The 17,375-nt window shown below is 39.3% G+C and overlaps 1 protein-coding gene across 1 annotated transcript in view; it reads right to left on the reverse strand.

Moving 5' to 3' along the window:
- stab2.L (stabilin 2 L homeolog) overlaps positions 1 to 17,375 on the reverse strand; it is a 74,928-nt gene that overhangs the window by 1,023 nt on the left and 56,530 nt on the right. Inside the window, exons 57-68 of the mRNA XM_018252331.2 lie at positions 15,870 to 15,974; positions 14,258 to 14,365; positions 13,616 to 13,809; positions 12,158 to 12,299; positions 9,465 to 9,598; positions 8,668 to 8,833; positions 7,497 to 7,603; positions 6,519 to 6,638; positions 4,956 to 5,114; positions 4,289 to 4,399; positions 3,006 to 3,140; positions 1,776 to 1,901 (exon numbers count right to left, since the gene is read on the reverse strand). Coding sequence (XP_018107820.1) covers positions 1,776 to 1,901; positions 3,006 to 3,140; positions 4,289 to 4,399; positions 4,956 to 5,114; positions 6,519 to 6,638; positions 7,497 to 7,603; positions 8,668 to 8,833; positions 9,465 to 9,598; positions 12,158 to 12,299; positions 13,616 to 13,809; positions 14,258 to 14,365; positions 15,870 to 15,974 — 1,607 coding nt within the window. The remainder of the gene's footprint in view (positions 1 to 1,775; positions 1,902 to 3,005; positions 3,141 to 4,288; positions 4,400 to 4,955; positions 5,115 to 6,518; positions 6,639 to 7,496; positions 7,604 to 8,667; positions 8,834 to 9,464; positions 9,599 to 12,157; positions 12,300 to 13,615; positions 13,810 to 14,257; positions 14,366 to 15,869; positions 15,975 to 17,375) is intronic.

The raw sequence follows: 17,375 nt of genomic DNA on the forward strand, positions 1-17,375 counted from the left end.
CAATCTACAAAATAACTATTTTGTTAACAGCTTATCAGGCCCATATTAAAGGGTTGTTAACCTTAAAGTAAACTGCTAGAATGTTCTACAATGGCCAGTTCAATTGGTCTTCATTATTTATTTTTTCCTTTCCTCTTGTGACTTTTTCCAGATTTCAAATGGGGGTCACTGACCCCATCTAAAAACAAAAGCTCTGTAAGGCTACAAATGTATTGTTATTGGTACTTTTTGTTACTGATCTTTGTATTCAGGCCCTCCTCTATTCATATTCCAGTCTCTTATTCAAATCAATGCATAGTTGCTAGGGTAATATGGACCCTATCAAATAGATTGCAAAATGGAGAGCTGCTGAATAAAAAGCCAAATAACTCAAAAACCACAAAGAAATAAAAATCTATTGCAGACTGTCTTACAATATCACTACATCATACTAAAAGTTGACTCAAAGGTGAACAAACCCTTTAAGACAAGCCAGTATATACAAGATCCCAACATGCTAATAAAACCTGATCATTGGCAAAGAAAGTGCCCATGTTTCATACTTTCCAGGGGAAAGTTACTAGAATTAGGCAATTTTCCGCTTTGCCATGTTATCCATGCATCATAAAATGCCAGACCATTGTTATTGCTCATGAATGCTACAAATTGTCCTAAAGGGGTAGTTCACTTTTGTATTAACTGTTAGAATAATACAGATACTCTGTGACAGTGATATTCTGAGACAATTTGCAGTTGGTTTTTATTGTTCAGCAGCTCTCTTTTTGTCAATGTTGGCAGCAATCAGGTTGTTAGTGTCCAATTTAGTCAACCAGGCATTGATTTGAATGAGAAATTGAAATATGAATAGGAGAGACCTGAACAGAAAATTAAGGAATAATAACAATGCAATTGTAGCCTGAGAGCAATCATTTTTTGAATGTTGGGGTCAGTGACCCCCATTTGAAAGCTGTAACAAGGCAGAATAATAAGGCAAAAACCTGTAAACAAAATGAAGGCCTATTGAAAGGTTGCTAGGAATATGCTATAATATACTATATAAGTATATAATACACAAAAGCCATTATATTGTATATGTAAATTATATTATTATTATATTATTCTAGTGAGTTCTGATGTCATCCGTTATAAACGGTGAGTTCTGATGTCATTTCTGTCACATGGCTCACTGAAACTTTTGTATTATAATAAATAAAGTACACCCAGTTGCAAAATATGAGGATATTAAAAAGTTACCTCGGAGTTCCATGACCTGTATAAAAACAGGCCTCGTGTTTTTATATGGTCATGAAACTCCTCTGTAACTTATAATATCCTTATATTTTACAAGAGGGGGTACTTTATTCACTATATAATATACTATTAGTTCATCTGAATAAGAACCACCCATTTAGCTAGAGCTAGAGTTTCCCAAGACTAATGTAAAGTTCTTCTGTACAGCTGAAGTGAGGTTTGAGACGAATCCAGAAGCTTTAATCTGTGCATTTCTCACGTGTGCTGTACAGTACACATGCTACATGGGATCAGCAGTGACCTATGAGAGCATTGTGACTTGTTGGCAGCAACGTTATTACCATGAACCCTGTAAGCAGGAAATTTAATAGTTGTAACTTTAAATAGAATCTCCATCCAGACATTACTCACAGCACTTCTAATGCTAATCCAGGTATGGCCACCAAGTGCAGAGACATTTATACAAACATTTCAAGAACAATCTGCCACCCCCTCTGAGAAACCAATCACGTTTCAGGTTACTGCTCGGTCAAGAGGCAACTTACAGCAAAAGGATGAAAGCTGGGCTCTGTGCTGGTCTCTGGGAGTGAGGTGGAGGTGGAACTTTCATACATGGGATTAGCAATGTTTGAGGGCTTGTCAAGCTCCGACACAACTGGTTTATCATCGTACTGATTGAAAGGAAACGAGGCATTGTTAATATAACTGGTTTAGCTCACAAAATGAACAAGCACACTGCATGCATCATTTCTATTCTGGGAGGGCATGCCAAAACCACAATTCTGAATACATATTTTTAATTTACTACATTATTAGATGTCCCTGTTCTACCAATAAGGTTGCTTTCTTACATTTCCACCTATAATGAAACTTGAGGTGTAGTACAAGGTGTAGTAAGTGGGCAACAAGCAAAAAGGAACTGTAAAAATACTGCTAATTCCCTTCGGCCCAGTTTAGCCTGATCTCTGCCACAGAGCAGCCAGGTCTTCAAACCTATCGGTGGTGCTCTACAAGATCTCCCTGCATGGCTCTAAACTTTATTTAAAAAAATAAAGTTGGGAAAAATAGGAAGAAACTGCTAATGAAAAAGTAAGAAAGTATTTAGCAAAATTTAGAAGGGCCCTTGGTCTGGTCGATTGTGGAAGGCTTATTGCTTTGAGGTTAGGACTACCTGGGTGAAGCCCTCAATCCAAACAAACCCACCATACCATAAAGGTCATTCTAAGATGTGGGAATGTAATCTTTCTGTATTTCTCTTTGCTTGTCTCATGGACCTGATGTTAATAAATTTACTGGCAATGAACCTGCCATTAAATTTGCAAAACCCTCCATGCCCTGACTGTCTTCTCCACCAATCACTCCTTATAAAGAAGAGACCCGCCTCTACCCACCCATTTGTCCAAACAGCATGCCCATTTCCCAATCCCTTTACACCCATTTCCTCACCCTGTGTCATCATCACCCCACTCCCCAACCCGAAGGCCTGTATTAGTGAGAAAAGTTGGCAACCTTATACTCATATGAATTCATTTTTTAGTGTATCTGCCTGGCCTTTATGAGTTAATGAATCCTATCATGCGTTTCTAGCAGGAATATCTGGCACCATCCTACTAAGAGGGTGTGGATGATTGTTGAGTGCTTTTTCCAGTGTCAGTTAAACTTCTGAAGGGCTCCAGATTTATGTCTACCATCCTCGCTAGAAGTTTTCTTGTAACGTTTATCTGATCTGCACAAAGGGCAGCCAATATGCTGCCACGGGAAGGCTTTTTGTTTACCTCATTAAACTGCTGGAACTGGAACTGGAAATCTTTTCTGTTGAACTTCTTATAATAGAATACAGCGAGTGCCAGGAGCCCGACGATCAGCACAATGCCAAAGAATATTCCTGCTCCATGGCCAGCATGCAGAGCCTGCACAAAAAGCAAAGATTAAAGGCTGCTCTCGTATTACTCACATGGGCACCGCCAACTCACATTCAGCATCCAGTCAACAAATTATAAACAGTATTCTTTCTCTCTCTCTTCACAAGATACAAGACTAATGTGGGGAGATTACAATGTTGAAAGACATGTCTGATTGCTGTTACAGATTACTGTACTGAGGCCCCGACTTTTTAAGCTTTTATTTATGTAAACTTTGCCTGAGTTGTTGAATTTCCTTGGCTCCATACAGTCATATATTTAATCAAGCCTGAATCTGCTGTGGGTTTAACCTTTACCCCAGCTCCCACACCCAGGAGTGCTACTGGCAGCTGTCCACCATGAGGAAGTCCACTCTTTTTAAAATCTGAAAACGTGAAGTTTAGGTGGCTTTGTAGCAATGGGAACTGTTGTGCTTGAGCATGGCAAATTGACATGCTACTGCAAGGGTTTCAAATCCTTATATAAGGGGGAAACTCCATCCCCAATTAAGACATTGTTTCAACTTTCCTTTAATTAGAAATGTTCAGTGGTAATAATTTATAATGAGATTGCTATTGAAAGCAGTATTTGTCTGCCCTCTCTAGTTTCTGCACTGCTGGGTCTAACTCATGAAACAATGGCAAAGAAACAACCAGTAGGTGAAGATAACCAATTACTGCTTTCAGTTGCAAGAACATTCGCAAACACTGAAAACGGGAACAGATTTATATACAGTATGCCCCTAGATGGGGGCATTCTCACGAGTCCCGGGTGGAACCCCTCCTGCCCTGCAGCCAACCCGCTCCTGCTGATCTGCACTGGGGACTGGCCAGGCAGGAGATTTTAACAGCTCTTTTAATATCCCATCTTGTTTCCCATGCAAAGGTAGCATGGGTAGCAGTTTTTTTGTCATTGTCACCAAGCATAACTGCCAACCAAACCTCACCTACCCAAACGGAGAGGAAGCCTCGTTCGATCGCTTAATCCTTTCTTCTCACTTATTATCATGAGCCATTTCATTTATATTCAGCTATAACTTTCCATAACGCTATAATATCTCCCTGTAGTTACAGCTTTTCCAAAGACAACAAACCCACTGTGGATGTTTCCTTCCTGAACAAATAGCCGAGTGCTCATTATTTTCCACATGTACTTACTAATGGTTCCGGAGGCGCAATTAGAGGTTCAGCTATTGTGTGAATTATCCCATTGGAAGCAATAATGTCCCACTCCAAAATAGGTTTTCCATCCACATATCTGGTTGGATTCTAAGGAATAACACAAAGAAAGTTTTCGATACATCAGTTAATGAGTTTGAGTCTTTGGGTGGCAAGAAAATGGAAACAGTGATGAGATAGCCACAGACTTTTTTCTACAGTTCAGGTTGTGTCCTTTTAACTTTAGCTTTAAATAATCATATCCACTTGGGAATATCTGAAAATTACAAGTATAAAATACAAAAAATAATACATTAAAATATATAAAATAACAGCTTTTGGGGTTTTTAATGGGTGGAAGGGGTACAAACTGCCTTATCTCTCTGTGGATTGCTGGAAAAGGGGGTCATAAAAGTAATTAGGAGTGTTGGGATTATCAACTGGAGAATCACTACTCCACACATGTGCCACCCCAAGCTGAGTGTCCTAAATTGTAACAACAAGAAACCGTTCAAGCTTTACAGGTTTATAATGGGGGTCCATAGTGTGACTGCCCACCTGTAGGAGTAGAAAGTTCTGTTCTGGGTCCTCATGAGTAGCCAGATTATGCCCCAAACATATATTTCACAAGGAACCCCAACAGAAAAATTATAGCAACAACACTTACCATGGAATCAGTGGCCTTTTTGCTTGCTGGGTCATTGTCAAAAGAAATGAGTAACTTGTGGCCTATCCTGGTTTGAAGAGTTGTTCCGTTGCTCAGGTCCTCGAAGAAGAACATGCTGACATTTGCCAGATGATATTCTATATCGCGACCAGACAGTGTCTTTAAGAGTAAGGAAAGCAAAGTGTGATAATGAATCTTAAGCTAAAGACTTGTGTGTGCCAATTTCCCAGCCCTCCACCCTGGATATTTCTTCCCCAGTACATTCTTAACCAACAAAATAGTGAAACAGACAAGGTTTATCATGTATTTCAACCACAAACATCTTGTGTGGATTTCCTTGGGAAACACGGGGTCCATGATAAATGTTGGTGACTAGAACATGGACTGGAATAAACCCACACAGACACGGGGAAACACAAACATACAGTAAAACCATCATGTTTTTTGCACTTGATGTCAACAGGCACAACACAAAATGTGTGGCAGTGCTCACTATATTGACACCACATGCGCATCCCCTGGCACACTCAGACCTTACACGTGATTCGGGATATGGAAAGTGGGAATGCCAATGAACACCAGGCAGAAGGGAGTCCTTTACTTACCACCTGCTAAAAGCTCTCTTCTTCCAGTGTGAGCTTTGTGCTGTGGACTGGACTTTCAATTTTACATCCCCTTTAGAACTCTTGAATTTTTAACTGTACCCATTGTAAGTTAGCCCTATATTTTATTATTTTGTAACTTTCCCCCCTACTAGTGTTACATAAAATGGCGCTTGATCACAGCTTTGCATATGTGTAATGTAACCCATGGTTAAGGATCAATGTTATGGAAGGTGTAAGCAATATATGGTATTGGGCCTGGGGTTCTAAACTGAGGACTTCCAGATAATTTTTAGCCATATTTCCCAGCACCCTGAGTCAGTTTTCATCTGCCAAGAGGATGCCGGACAATTTAGTTTAACTGGGCTGACCTTTCATAATATTCATTCTAGTTAAAGGAAACTATACCCCCAAAATGAATACTTAAGCAACAGATAGTTTACATCATATTAAGTGGCAAATTAAAGAATCTTACCAAACCGGTCTATATATTTAAGTAAATCATGCTATTTTACATCTCTTGCCATGAGCCACCATTTTGTGATGGTCTGTGTGCTGCCTCAGAGATCACCTGACCAGAAATACTACAACACTAACTGTAACAGGAAGAAGTGTGGAAGCAAAAGACACAACTCTGTCTGTTAATTGGCTCATGTGACCTAACATGTATGGTTTGTTTGTGTGCACAGTGAATTGTACAATCCCAGGGGGCGGCCCTTATTTTTTAAAATGCCAATTTTCTATTTATGATTACCCAATGGCACATACTACTAGAAAAGTATATTATTATGAAAATGGTTTATTTACATGAAGCAGGGTTTTATATATGAGCTGTTTTATGCAATATCTTTTTTATAGAGAGCTACATTGTTCAAGGGGTATAGTTTTCCTTTAAGAACATGCACAGAATAAAGGAAACTTTATACAAAATGCAACACTTATAGCTAAATGGAACACAAACCTGATTTTCATTTAGTCCATCATTGCTTGGGGCAAACAGGGTCGCTTGCACTGATAAGTTAGTGAGGTAGTTGAAAAATTCTTTCCCTCTCAGTGAGGTGTTGGAGTACACCAAAACTTCCTGCAAAAAGAAAATAGGTTTCATTTTTTATTAGCACAATGTCAGTTACACAGGGCTCTGTGCAATTTCCTGTTTTCTTGGGATTATGAGACACGGCTATTTTTGTTTTAGTTCCCCTAAATAATGGCAGCAAACAGCCCTCCTTAGACTTCAATACAAATTGAGTGACAACGGTTTTTTGTCAGCGCTTGTAGTGAGCCGACATGATCGCTTGCTAGGCATTTTTTATTCATGTCTATATGGGACTATTATAGATGTTTCGGCATTGCATTATTGAGATATTTAAAAACCAGCACTAAAGACGACAGTAACAGCTCCATGCGTTATTACCTTCAGAGATATTTCTCATAAAATCATGTCTTTTATAGGTTTTGTTCGATTCACCCTGCATTTTTAACATTTATTCCGCTTTGTTATGCTGTTTATTTTAAAGGTGCAGTATACCTTCTTTTTTAATTATCTATATATGGAAATATTAAAATGTGATGCTTTTCTAAGGGCTTTGGCTCAAACAGCATTTTATCTATGCATCAAACTCATCTGAATGGCAACTGACAAGCAGTGAACTCTCAGGTAAGGCATGGAAATCAGCATTTTCATGTAACTGTCTTTACTGCATGGGACAAACTACCAATCACTGATAAATAAGCCCCTTTGGTGATGTTACTTGTGTCACGTGACTCATTTCTCATAACTTGCGTAATTGTCAATTGATTCCGGTGTTCCAATACATGATTCCCTGTCACATGTAGTTATGCAGCTTATTTACTCTATATGTAACTGAAGGTTTTATTCCCTAACATGGGCTGCCGGATAGATTAAGGCACATTATAAACTGTAGACAAGGTCCTGACTTACTGAAAGAAAATTTGAGAAGGAAGGAAGAGATGTCAAGACTTGCAGCAGGTTTCCATTACAGGTGTAGCCATCTCCCACATAGCCAGGTTTGCAGGTACATGTCACATCTAGAAAATAAATTCCATAATAAATCATTCTAAAGTTTACTACATTATCAAAGACAGATGTTATTAGAAAACAAAAACTGAAACCTACAAATAAAATAAATAGGTGCATCAGCACAGACCAAGACTAAAACATGATATACAGCATAACAATTTGAATTCAATGTTGGATTGGGTTGGGCTTTAAAAGTCCTTTTTTGCGGTCATTCTAAGCTAGTACAGACATAGGGGCAGATTTTCTAAAGGGCAACCGCTTCACACCCATCGCTATACTTCCTCAGGCGCAAATGTGCTCAGACTACTATAATTAAATGCAGAGTTTCGCCGTTGGTGCCGAACGCTGGCAACTTTTCACTAGCGTTACTTCAGCAATGCGAGCATTTGATATCACAATATAATGTAAGTGACAGAAGATTGAGGAAGATCTAACTACTTTAATGCACTTCGCCTGGTCTGAGGTGGTGAAGGCAACTCTGGCAAAAGAGGTAATGTTCAGTAAAATCCACATTGTAGTGAATTTGTGGAGTAGCATCCATTCGCCAGAATCGCCTGGCGATAGAGTGTGAATGACCAATAGCGTCTGTTTCTTTCGCTAGTGAATTGTCGCCTGCATCGGTTAGTAGATCTCTGGCGAAAAGTCACTAGCGTTAGCCACTTCACCCTTTAGTAAACCTGCCCCATAGAATATACAATCAAATTACCCATTTGATTGTAATTTCTAGTAATTTCTGCTGTTGCACAGACATCTTTCCTCTACTGGTGTCTCCACCATTCACCTTACAAGCACTCACAAATCAATATATATATTATATATATATGGTATAGGGGAACCTATAACACAAGCAGTCATACACTGCACTAATATGCAGAAAGATTGGGGTCTGGGTTTTTCTAAATAAGGACACTTTATGCAATTTGTAGCACAATGGCTATCATGACTAAGAAACATTATAATAACCAGCTAAAAATTTTTCCATCAGTTTCAAAGTCTTTTCTCATTATTACATTGGAAAGGTAAATAACCCAGTAATAAAAACATGTTTAAATGTGTTATCTTCAAATAATACCTTTAACTCTGTAGCAGAAGACATCCCAGGTCTCATTAAGGTTGGCACGGGGTCCATAGTCTACTATACCAACAAATCCAGATCCGCAGTTCTGGCTGGCATAAAAGGTAGGATATGCGACTCTAATACCATCCAGCCAACCAGCTGAACAAAGATGGTAACCAGCCTGCAAACGTGGAATATGTGGTGAACAAAAAGTGAGCGTATACTTTCCAGATTGTAGTAGATCAACAGAAAAATAAAGAAAACTTCATATTGACATTATGCATTAAATAACAACAGTTATCTAGGAGTATCCAATTATATATAAACTATATTATATATAAATACTTTATTATATCATCCTCAATTTATGATAAATCTAAATAAGCCACTAAATTGGGAATGCCCCTGAATTTTAAATTTAGATGTTTCACTTCTGCTTCCCAAAGCCCTTAGAGGTCTCCAACTCATGTTTAGGCTGTTGGAGATTTACCACTGCTTGTCGCTCTCTTGTTATAGGGGAACAAGTACTGTGGTAACGGCCTATGAGAACATTGTCTTGGTATACAGAGAAATGCAAAAACATTTGAGAAATCCAACGATATTAAACTAGTATTTTGTAATGCTGTAAAAAGCACAACATTTACTCCAGCCTCTAGGTCAAGTAAAGCTCAGTGATCATTCTGCAGGTAGTATTGAAAAATCAGTCAGTTGCACTACCCAGTAGATTTTTGCCCGTGTGGGAAAGACTGTACAAAAGGTCACACTGGGATATCTCTGTTTTCAAATGGGAGAATTACAGATTAAAACATTACCTGTTGTGCATATGACAACTGATTGTAGGTTGCCATTGTTGCAGACTCATCATTACACGCTTTAATGGCCTCGCTGTATTTGTATTTGTACTGCCCTTTGGAGGAACGCAAATGGAACACACCAACGGTGGTATCTATGGGAGAAGAACATGGGTCACCTTAGCCTCTGTGGGTAAGAACACCACCTTGTAAACTGACAGCAAATTCACAGTGGTTAGCTGGTAGTTAGGTTTTAATGCTGCCAAGTATTCAAAAGTGTGATGTAAACAGTAAAATTCTGCTTTATAAGGATATAATTCAAGTAATTGTAGGGACCTATAGGGTTAATGTGCCCCCATGGCTTTAATTCCCTACACTTCCTGATCTCCCTAGTTGCTGGGCAGATGCCCATGTAGCTAGTTGTAGTTTACATATCCCAATTATTGGCCAAGAGGTGCTGTGACCACTTCCTGTCACACTTAGGTATAGTGCTTGAGAAGGGGTGGAACTTCCTATTTGGCTTTTGGTAGCTGATCCAGCTGGATGTTTCCAGGGAGCCTGGGTGCAAGGCCCAGTAAAGTTGGGGAGCAGGGACCCTGTAAATGAGGCCAGTTAGAGATAGGATACTACCTGTAATAGGACTCTCTAGGAGAGTAAGATAAGTAGGTTAAGTAGCAAGAGCAGCTTGGCTCCAACTAGGAGGGATAACAAGGAGGTAGGCAAGACTGGCCTGTAGATAGAGACACCGCCTAATAGGGAATTAGGGCTAGTGAGTTCCCTGATCCAATGTGTGAGGATCCAGGTCACGATGCTGAGATCCTGAGGAAGTATCTATCCAGGTGTTCCGCTATCTCTTCAGGGAGTTCCACTGTGCTGTCTCTGAGGGACATATTGTAGCCATGTCATGATTATCTGCTGGGGCCTTTGTGGCTTGTAATTACAAAACTTGTGTATCATTTGTCTCTTGACAAATCAACGTTTGTTCTGTTTGACTGCAAGAACCTCCTTGCGCCCATTTCTTTATTGGTTTATGCACAGTAGTCTGTGGGAGTTGTAGTTGCACTTCAGTGCACCTTCACTTCTTCCAATTTGCAACGGCCCTGCCTTAAGTGTTAGAGTCAAGTGGAACCCATGTTCTAGTTTACTAGCTGGTGATTAACCCCGCTGGCCTGGATAGTCCAAAACCGCGATACTAAGGGGCAGATTCATTAAGGGTCGAATTTCGAAGTTAAAAATACTTCGAAATTCGACCCTCGAATTGAAATCCTTCGACTTCGAATATCGAAGTCGAAGGATTTAGCGCTAAATGTTCGATCGAACGATCGAAGGATTTTTCGTTCGATCGAACGATTAAATCCTTCGAATCGAATGATTCGAAGGATTTTAATCCAACGATCGAAGGAAAATCCTTCGATCAAAAAAAGGTTAGCAAACCTATGGGGACCTTCCCCATAGGCTAACATTGACTTCGGTAGGTTTTATCTGCCGAAGTAGGGGGTCGAAGTTTTTTTTAAAGGGAAAGTACTTCGACTATCGAATGGTCGAATAGTCGAACGATTTTTCGTTCGATTCGTTCGATTTCGTTCGAATTCGAACAAATTTAACCAATTCGATGGTCGAAGTACCCAAAAAATACTTCGAAATTCGAATTTTTTTCATTCGAATCCTTCACTCGAGCTTAGTGAATCTGCCCCATAATGTTGCAACATTTTTCCCTGACATTTTTTGGGATGGATAAATGCAATAGATCCCTTAGGGCCCTGTGTGATCAGAGGTCCATCTATCTTTTTAACATTTTTATTTTCATATTTATTTTATTTTGTGCTGCTGGGTCTGGTCAGTGCATGGGCTGGGAGAAGAATGTGGATGTGTGCAGATCCAGTGAATCAACTGGTGCACGTCAAACCCAACTCAGTGTTGAGAGCTCGGGTGCATGTGTGAATGGATCTGCTCAAATCCAGACCCAGTAGTAGCCTAGAAGAGAGGACAGGGGATTAGTTTAGCCTCATTAATCCATTAATGGTGAAATTTTGGTGGAAAAAATGTTGTGTAAGGGCAGAGACACACACTTCTATTTCAGGAGATTAGTCCCCCATCGACAAATCGCTTCTTCTTCGGCGACTAATCTCCCCAAACTGCCTTCCCGCCGGCTAGTATGTAAATTGCCAAGGGGATGGCACTCTGATCACTTCGGCTTTCCGAAGTTACCCGAAGTTTCCTCGTGAGGCAACTTTGGGCGACACTGGAAAATGAGTGCCATCCTGCTGGTGATTTACATTCTTGCCGGCGGGAAGGCAGTTCAGGGAGATTAGTCGCCCAAAGAAGAAGCGATTTGTCGATGGGGGACTAATCTCCCGAAATAGCAGCGCGTGTCTGCCCTAAAAGGTTGTTGCTATACAAAATTCTCAAAAAATGACATAGCCACAAAGCAAAGGAAACTACTCCCTCCTTCTAACAACATTTTTGCACAATTGGCAGGAGAGGTGGAAAAATACTGGATATTTCTCTTGTCAATTTGTTGGCACATTTATTAGATTTTTTTAAATTTTTCACTTTATGAATTCTGCCCTGTGAGAAACTATAAGTGCTTTAAGTCATAGTTCAAACTGCTGCTAAGCGATTAGTAGCTTTTATTGTTTCAGAAAAAAAAAATTCGAGAAGCAGCTACATACTCACAGACATAGTCAATAGGAAAGCAGCCATATTCCACTGACCTTGGAAGTGTAGATCATTACATAACGCATCAGCATGGCATTGGCCGTTGTCCTGCAGGCAGCGATTAATGGGAAGCTTCTTCACTTCGCAACTCAGCCCATCCCCAATATATTGATCTTTACACTCACACTTACGTTTGTCCTAGGGGGTAAAGAGAAAGAGTAGAAATGGGGTGTGGGGTTTATGTTAGTTTGTAAACATTTTTCCCCATCCTAAAAGGATTTTAAAGTTGCTAGCACTTTACAGCAACCGGGAAGAAACATGACCTAACCTCAACCATATGTATTTTGTCTTATAAACATCCATTTGAGAATTTCTGCTGATGTTTGCATTACAGTTGGCTGGAGCCCACCTTAAGCTTTGTTTTCCTCAGCATCTATGAAGGTGCTACTGACTCAGCTTGCAGTTTTAGCTTTGCCTAAGCTACAGTTGCCACAGACAGGCTGGCTACATTCACCTATTCACTCACTATAGCCCGTCAGTTTAAAATAAGGATAAATGATCATTTCAAACAGAAAGTCATTACTTTCCTGACTTTTTGCTCTACAATTTTGTACACTTGAAGGGATAACAGATTTTCTTTATATTTAATTTTGAAATCTGACATGGGGCTAGACATATTGTCAGTTTCCCAGCTGCCCCCAGTCATGTGACTTGTGCTCTGATAAACTTCAGTTCACTCTTTAGGGTTAGTTCACAAGAGGAGATTCGGGGAGATTTTGTCGCCTGGCAACTAATCGCCTCGACTTCTGGGCGACAATCTCCCCGAACTGCCTCCTCGTGTCTTTCCATCCGCTATAATGAAAAGTCGCAGCGTTTTCCGAAGTCGCCTGAAGTTGCCTCACGAGGAAACTTCGGGCGACTTCGGAAAATGCAGCGCCCCGTGTGCTTTAGCTCAGGCAACTTTTCATATTAGCGGATGGGAAGACATGAGGAGGCAGTTCGGGGAGATTGTTGCCCAGAAGTCAAGGCGATTAGCCGCCAGGCGACAAAATCTCCTTGTGTGAACTAACTCTTACTGCTGCACTGCAAGTTGAAGTGATTTCACCCCTCGCCCCCCCTAGCAGCCTAACAACAGAACAATGGGAAGGTAACCAGATAGCAGCTCCCTAACACAAGATAACAGCTGCCTGGTAGATCTAAGAACAGCACTCAATAGTAAAATCCAGGTCCCACTGCGACACATTCAGTTACATTGATTAGGAGAAACAACAGCCTGCCAGAAAGCAGTTCCATCCTGAAGTGCTGGCTCTTTCTGAAAGTACATGACCAGGCAAAATGACCTGAGATGGCTGTCGACACACCAATATTACAACTAAAATAATACACTTGCTGGTTCAGAAATGAAATGTTATATTGTACAGTGAATTATTGGCAGTAAAAACAGTGTAATTCAGAAATAAAAACGACATCATAAAATCACGACAGAATCCCTTGAACAGAAATATTGCACTTACAGGTCCAGTCATTGTACAAATGGCATGTTCATCACAGCCTCCGTTAAGTCCATCAGCACAGGGGTCAATCGCTGCACAAACGTTTCCATCTCCCTTGTATTCCTTCAGACAACTGCATGAGACTTTTACACCACTTTGGGAACACTTTGCATTGATGTCACAACCACCATTCTTCTGCTTACACAAATTCACCACTGAAGAAAAGCAAAGTGTGTTATGACTTGGCTGCTTTTAAAGAAAATGAGCAGAAGATAAGAGGGGGTGGATTTAAATGGGTGAGCTAATTCCAATGTCATTGACATATGCAAATATTTGAGCATATTCGATTACTTTTGATATGGAATTGTTTATAAAAGTCACAAAGAAACCTTTCCCATAACGTGTTCTGGATCGTCAGCTCTACACAACCCAATACAGCTTGGCACAACTCACACATTCACAGAGCAGCATTTAGTGATACCTCCCCTTGTTCAGAAATGTTTGAGGCAATCCAGTTACCATTAATAAGAACAATGAATCAGCTACAAATTCATTTAAATAAGCATCCAAAACAGGTTTGTTAATTTAGCTAACGGTTATCTGAAATGTATTGAACAGAGCCCTAAATAAAATTATTATTGCCATTTATATTAAATTCTTTACCTTTACATGTCCTTCCATCCCCTTCATAGAACTTCTTACACTGACACATATTTTTTTCCTTGCACACAGCATTGCTGGAACAGGCCGGATTGCAGACTGGAGGTAAGACTGCAGGAAAGGGAAACACCTTTGTTAAAGCAAAAGGACTGTAATCATAAACAGAATTTGTATTATCTGATGAATGTGGATAAACACAAGTTTCAAGTGATCAAGGACAAAGATATATTCTAATGAGCCCTGCAAGAACTAGCCAGCTTGTGAAACTGTGGCTTTCAGTTGTGAAATAAATAGAGGCGTATAGACCGGTTCATTTCTAGTGTTCCCCAATAATTCCAGTCCAACACAGTGGTATTTGGAAATGTTACTGGAACTAAATGGATTATTATCGGCCTATGCTAATTGTACATTTGCTCACAGTTTGGGATCCATGGAGTTCTATTCTACGTTTACTGCTTTTTTTAAGCAAGTTGCACTTCCCTGGTAAGGCCAATTTTAAAATCATTGAGGACAAAGTCACAACACTAGGGCATGACAGACATATTTGCTAGTTCAGTGCAGCCTTACTCTCAGGGGCACATTTCCTAAGGGTCGAGGTGAATTCAAAGTGAATTTTTGAATTCAAAAACTTTGATGTTCGAACTAATTTTTGGGTACTTTTGGGCCAAATTCGACTTCGATTCGAATTGAAAATACTTTGAATATTCAGCCATTCGAAAAACGAAGTACTGTCTCTTTAAAAAAGTTAAACTTCGACACTTCGCCACCTTAAACCTGCCGAATTGTTATGTTAGCCTATGGGGACCTCCTAGAACCCATAGCCAAAATTTGGCTAAGTTTTAAAAAGTCGAATTATTTTTTTTGAAAATCGTTCGATCGATCGATAAAATCGTTCAGATCATTTCGAACGATTTCTACGATCGATCGAACGATTGAAATACGACCGAAAATGACCAAAAAAATTCAAAAAGAAAAGTTTGAATTTGGCCTATTTGATGGTCGAATTTCAACGTTTTTTAACTTTGAAATTCGACCCTTGATGAATGTGCCCCTCAGTGTCTGTGTGTAGCACATTATTTGGGGCACATGCTAATGTTATGGTATCATCAGCCAAATATATTAGCGTTAATGAGGGCATTATTGACATGCACAATGTGTTCTGAATTTGTTATCATCACAAAAATATAGCTGCTAATAACCCTGACCTTTACATATTGTAGAACTGAAGTCTCAGTTACAGTAGAGGGGTCATACACCCAAGCAAATACTGAAATAAATATACAAATACAAAAATTTTATGTAGGTCTAAATCCCATCTGGGGGTATGTTTTCGTAATCTGTTTGGGGTTGTCTCACAGTTTCTTTATTATACTTGTATTCTAATCTATAACATATATCCACTAGTTGTGATACTAACTCTCCCATTACACAATAAGTATTGCTGATGTATCACACTCTACTAGAGCACTTCTAATAGCAATGGTGTACTGTTCTCTGTTATGAAAATGGGATAGCATAGGCTACACTTTAGTACTGCAGAATATCTCTAATGTTCTTTTATACCATCAGGTACTTTATAGCTATTGATAAGAAAAATAATTTCATAAAGAGATACCTAATTTTGTTTCACACCGTTTCCCCGTCCATCCGCTATCACAGGAACACTTTCCAGAGCCACTGGAGCCCTCATCACATTGTCCATGCTCAGCACAATCACAGGCTGCAAAACACACAGAATGGTTGCCATTAATTATACTATAACATAATTATACTATGTGTACTCTGTAGCAGCACATCAACATACTACATGGATTTTTTCTATCATGTGATTTTTATGCAGGGCCATATTAAAAATGGAGTAGAAGGGCCCGCAGTTCTCAACCCTTTTATAAAAGAGGAGCCAAGGAGTCTGAAGGTTTCAGGCAAAGCCTGAGTCTAAGGCCCATGGTGCACTTGTAGGATATACAATGTTTTGTCTGACATCCATATTCTTAAATGGCACTCAACTAAACACCAGTGCTTGTGAGCTAAATTCCCACCATGTGTTAGGCCTAAGATTAGTTTAGTCATATTATTATTATTTAAATTACTTGACGTTGGCCTTTTATATCCACTTAAATCAACTTTGACACCATTACTAAATAGCAGCAGTACATGCCAGTATAAAGTAAACATGCAGGGGACTTTCATTTTGTTTCTATTAACATGCAATTTTTTATTATTTACTGAAATGATGGCCTTCTAATTTGGTATTGCAATATATAAGTGCCAATAGAAGTACCCCTTATGGCAGTCAGTACTGGCATGTCATATAAATCATTTACTGTCATTTTGATATAAATCAAAACACCCTGCTGAAGGAACAAAGAGGGGCTTCAGGTATTGTAAATTCACCAGCTGCAATAAATACGTACGGCCCACAGTCTGAGGGGCATATTTATCAAGGGTCAAATTTCGAATTGAAAAAACTTCGAAATTCAAAAAGAACAATCGAAATTAAGTCAAAGTTTTTTTGGGGGTCGAATAGGTCAGTTTTTGATTAAGTAGGTCCTTATTCAGCTGAATTAGAATATTACAAATCGAAGGAATAGCGCATTCGATCAAATTCAAATCAAAGTTTTCCCCCCAAAAAACTTTGATTTTTCACAGTCCACCAATTGAGGTCCCCCATAGGCTAAAACAGCAATTTGACAGGTTTTAGATGGCAACTGGTGGAAGTCAAATTATTAAAAAGACAGTACATGATACATTTCGATATTCTAATTTTTGAAGTTTTTTAAAATTCAAATCTAATTTGGACTATTCCCTAATAAAAGTACACAAAAAATAGCTCGAAATTCAAATTTTTTTCATTCGAAAATTCACCTCGACCTTTGATATATCTGCCCCTTAATCTATGGGCAGAAAGTATTTGTTTTCTTTCCTATATTCCTTTTCTTTGCCTACTTTCTTCTCTCACAGCTTTCAATGCTTTAACCTTTTTTTGTTTGTTACAAAAAATACTGTGTTTTATTGTATTTGCTGCCTGTCTGCACAATCTACCAAAACTGGCTTCACTAACTGGCTAGAGGCACGACAACGAGATGGTCATCCATTACTACGCAAAGAGAAGGCCCCCTAA

Source organism: Xenopus laevis, chromosome 3L (genome assembly GCF_017654675.1).
Source record: "Xenopus laevis strain J_2021 chromosome 3L, Xenopus_laevis_v10.1, whole genome shotgun sequence".
NCBI lineage: Eukaryota > Metazoa > Chordata > Amphibia > Anura > Pipidae > Xenopus > Xenopus laevis.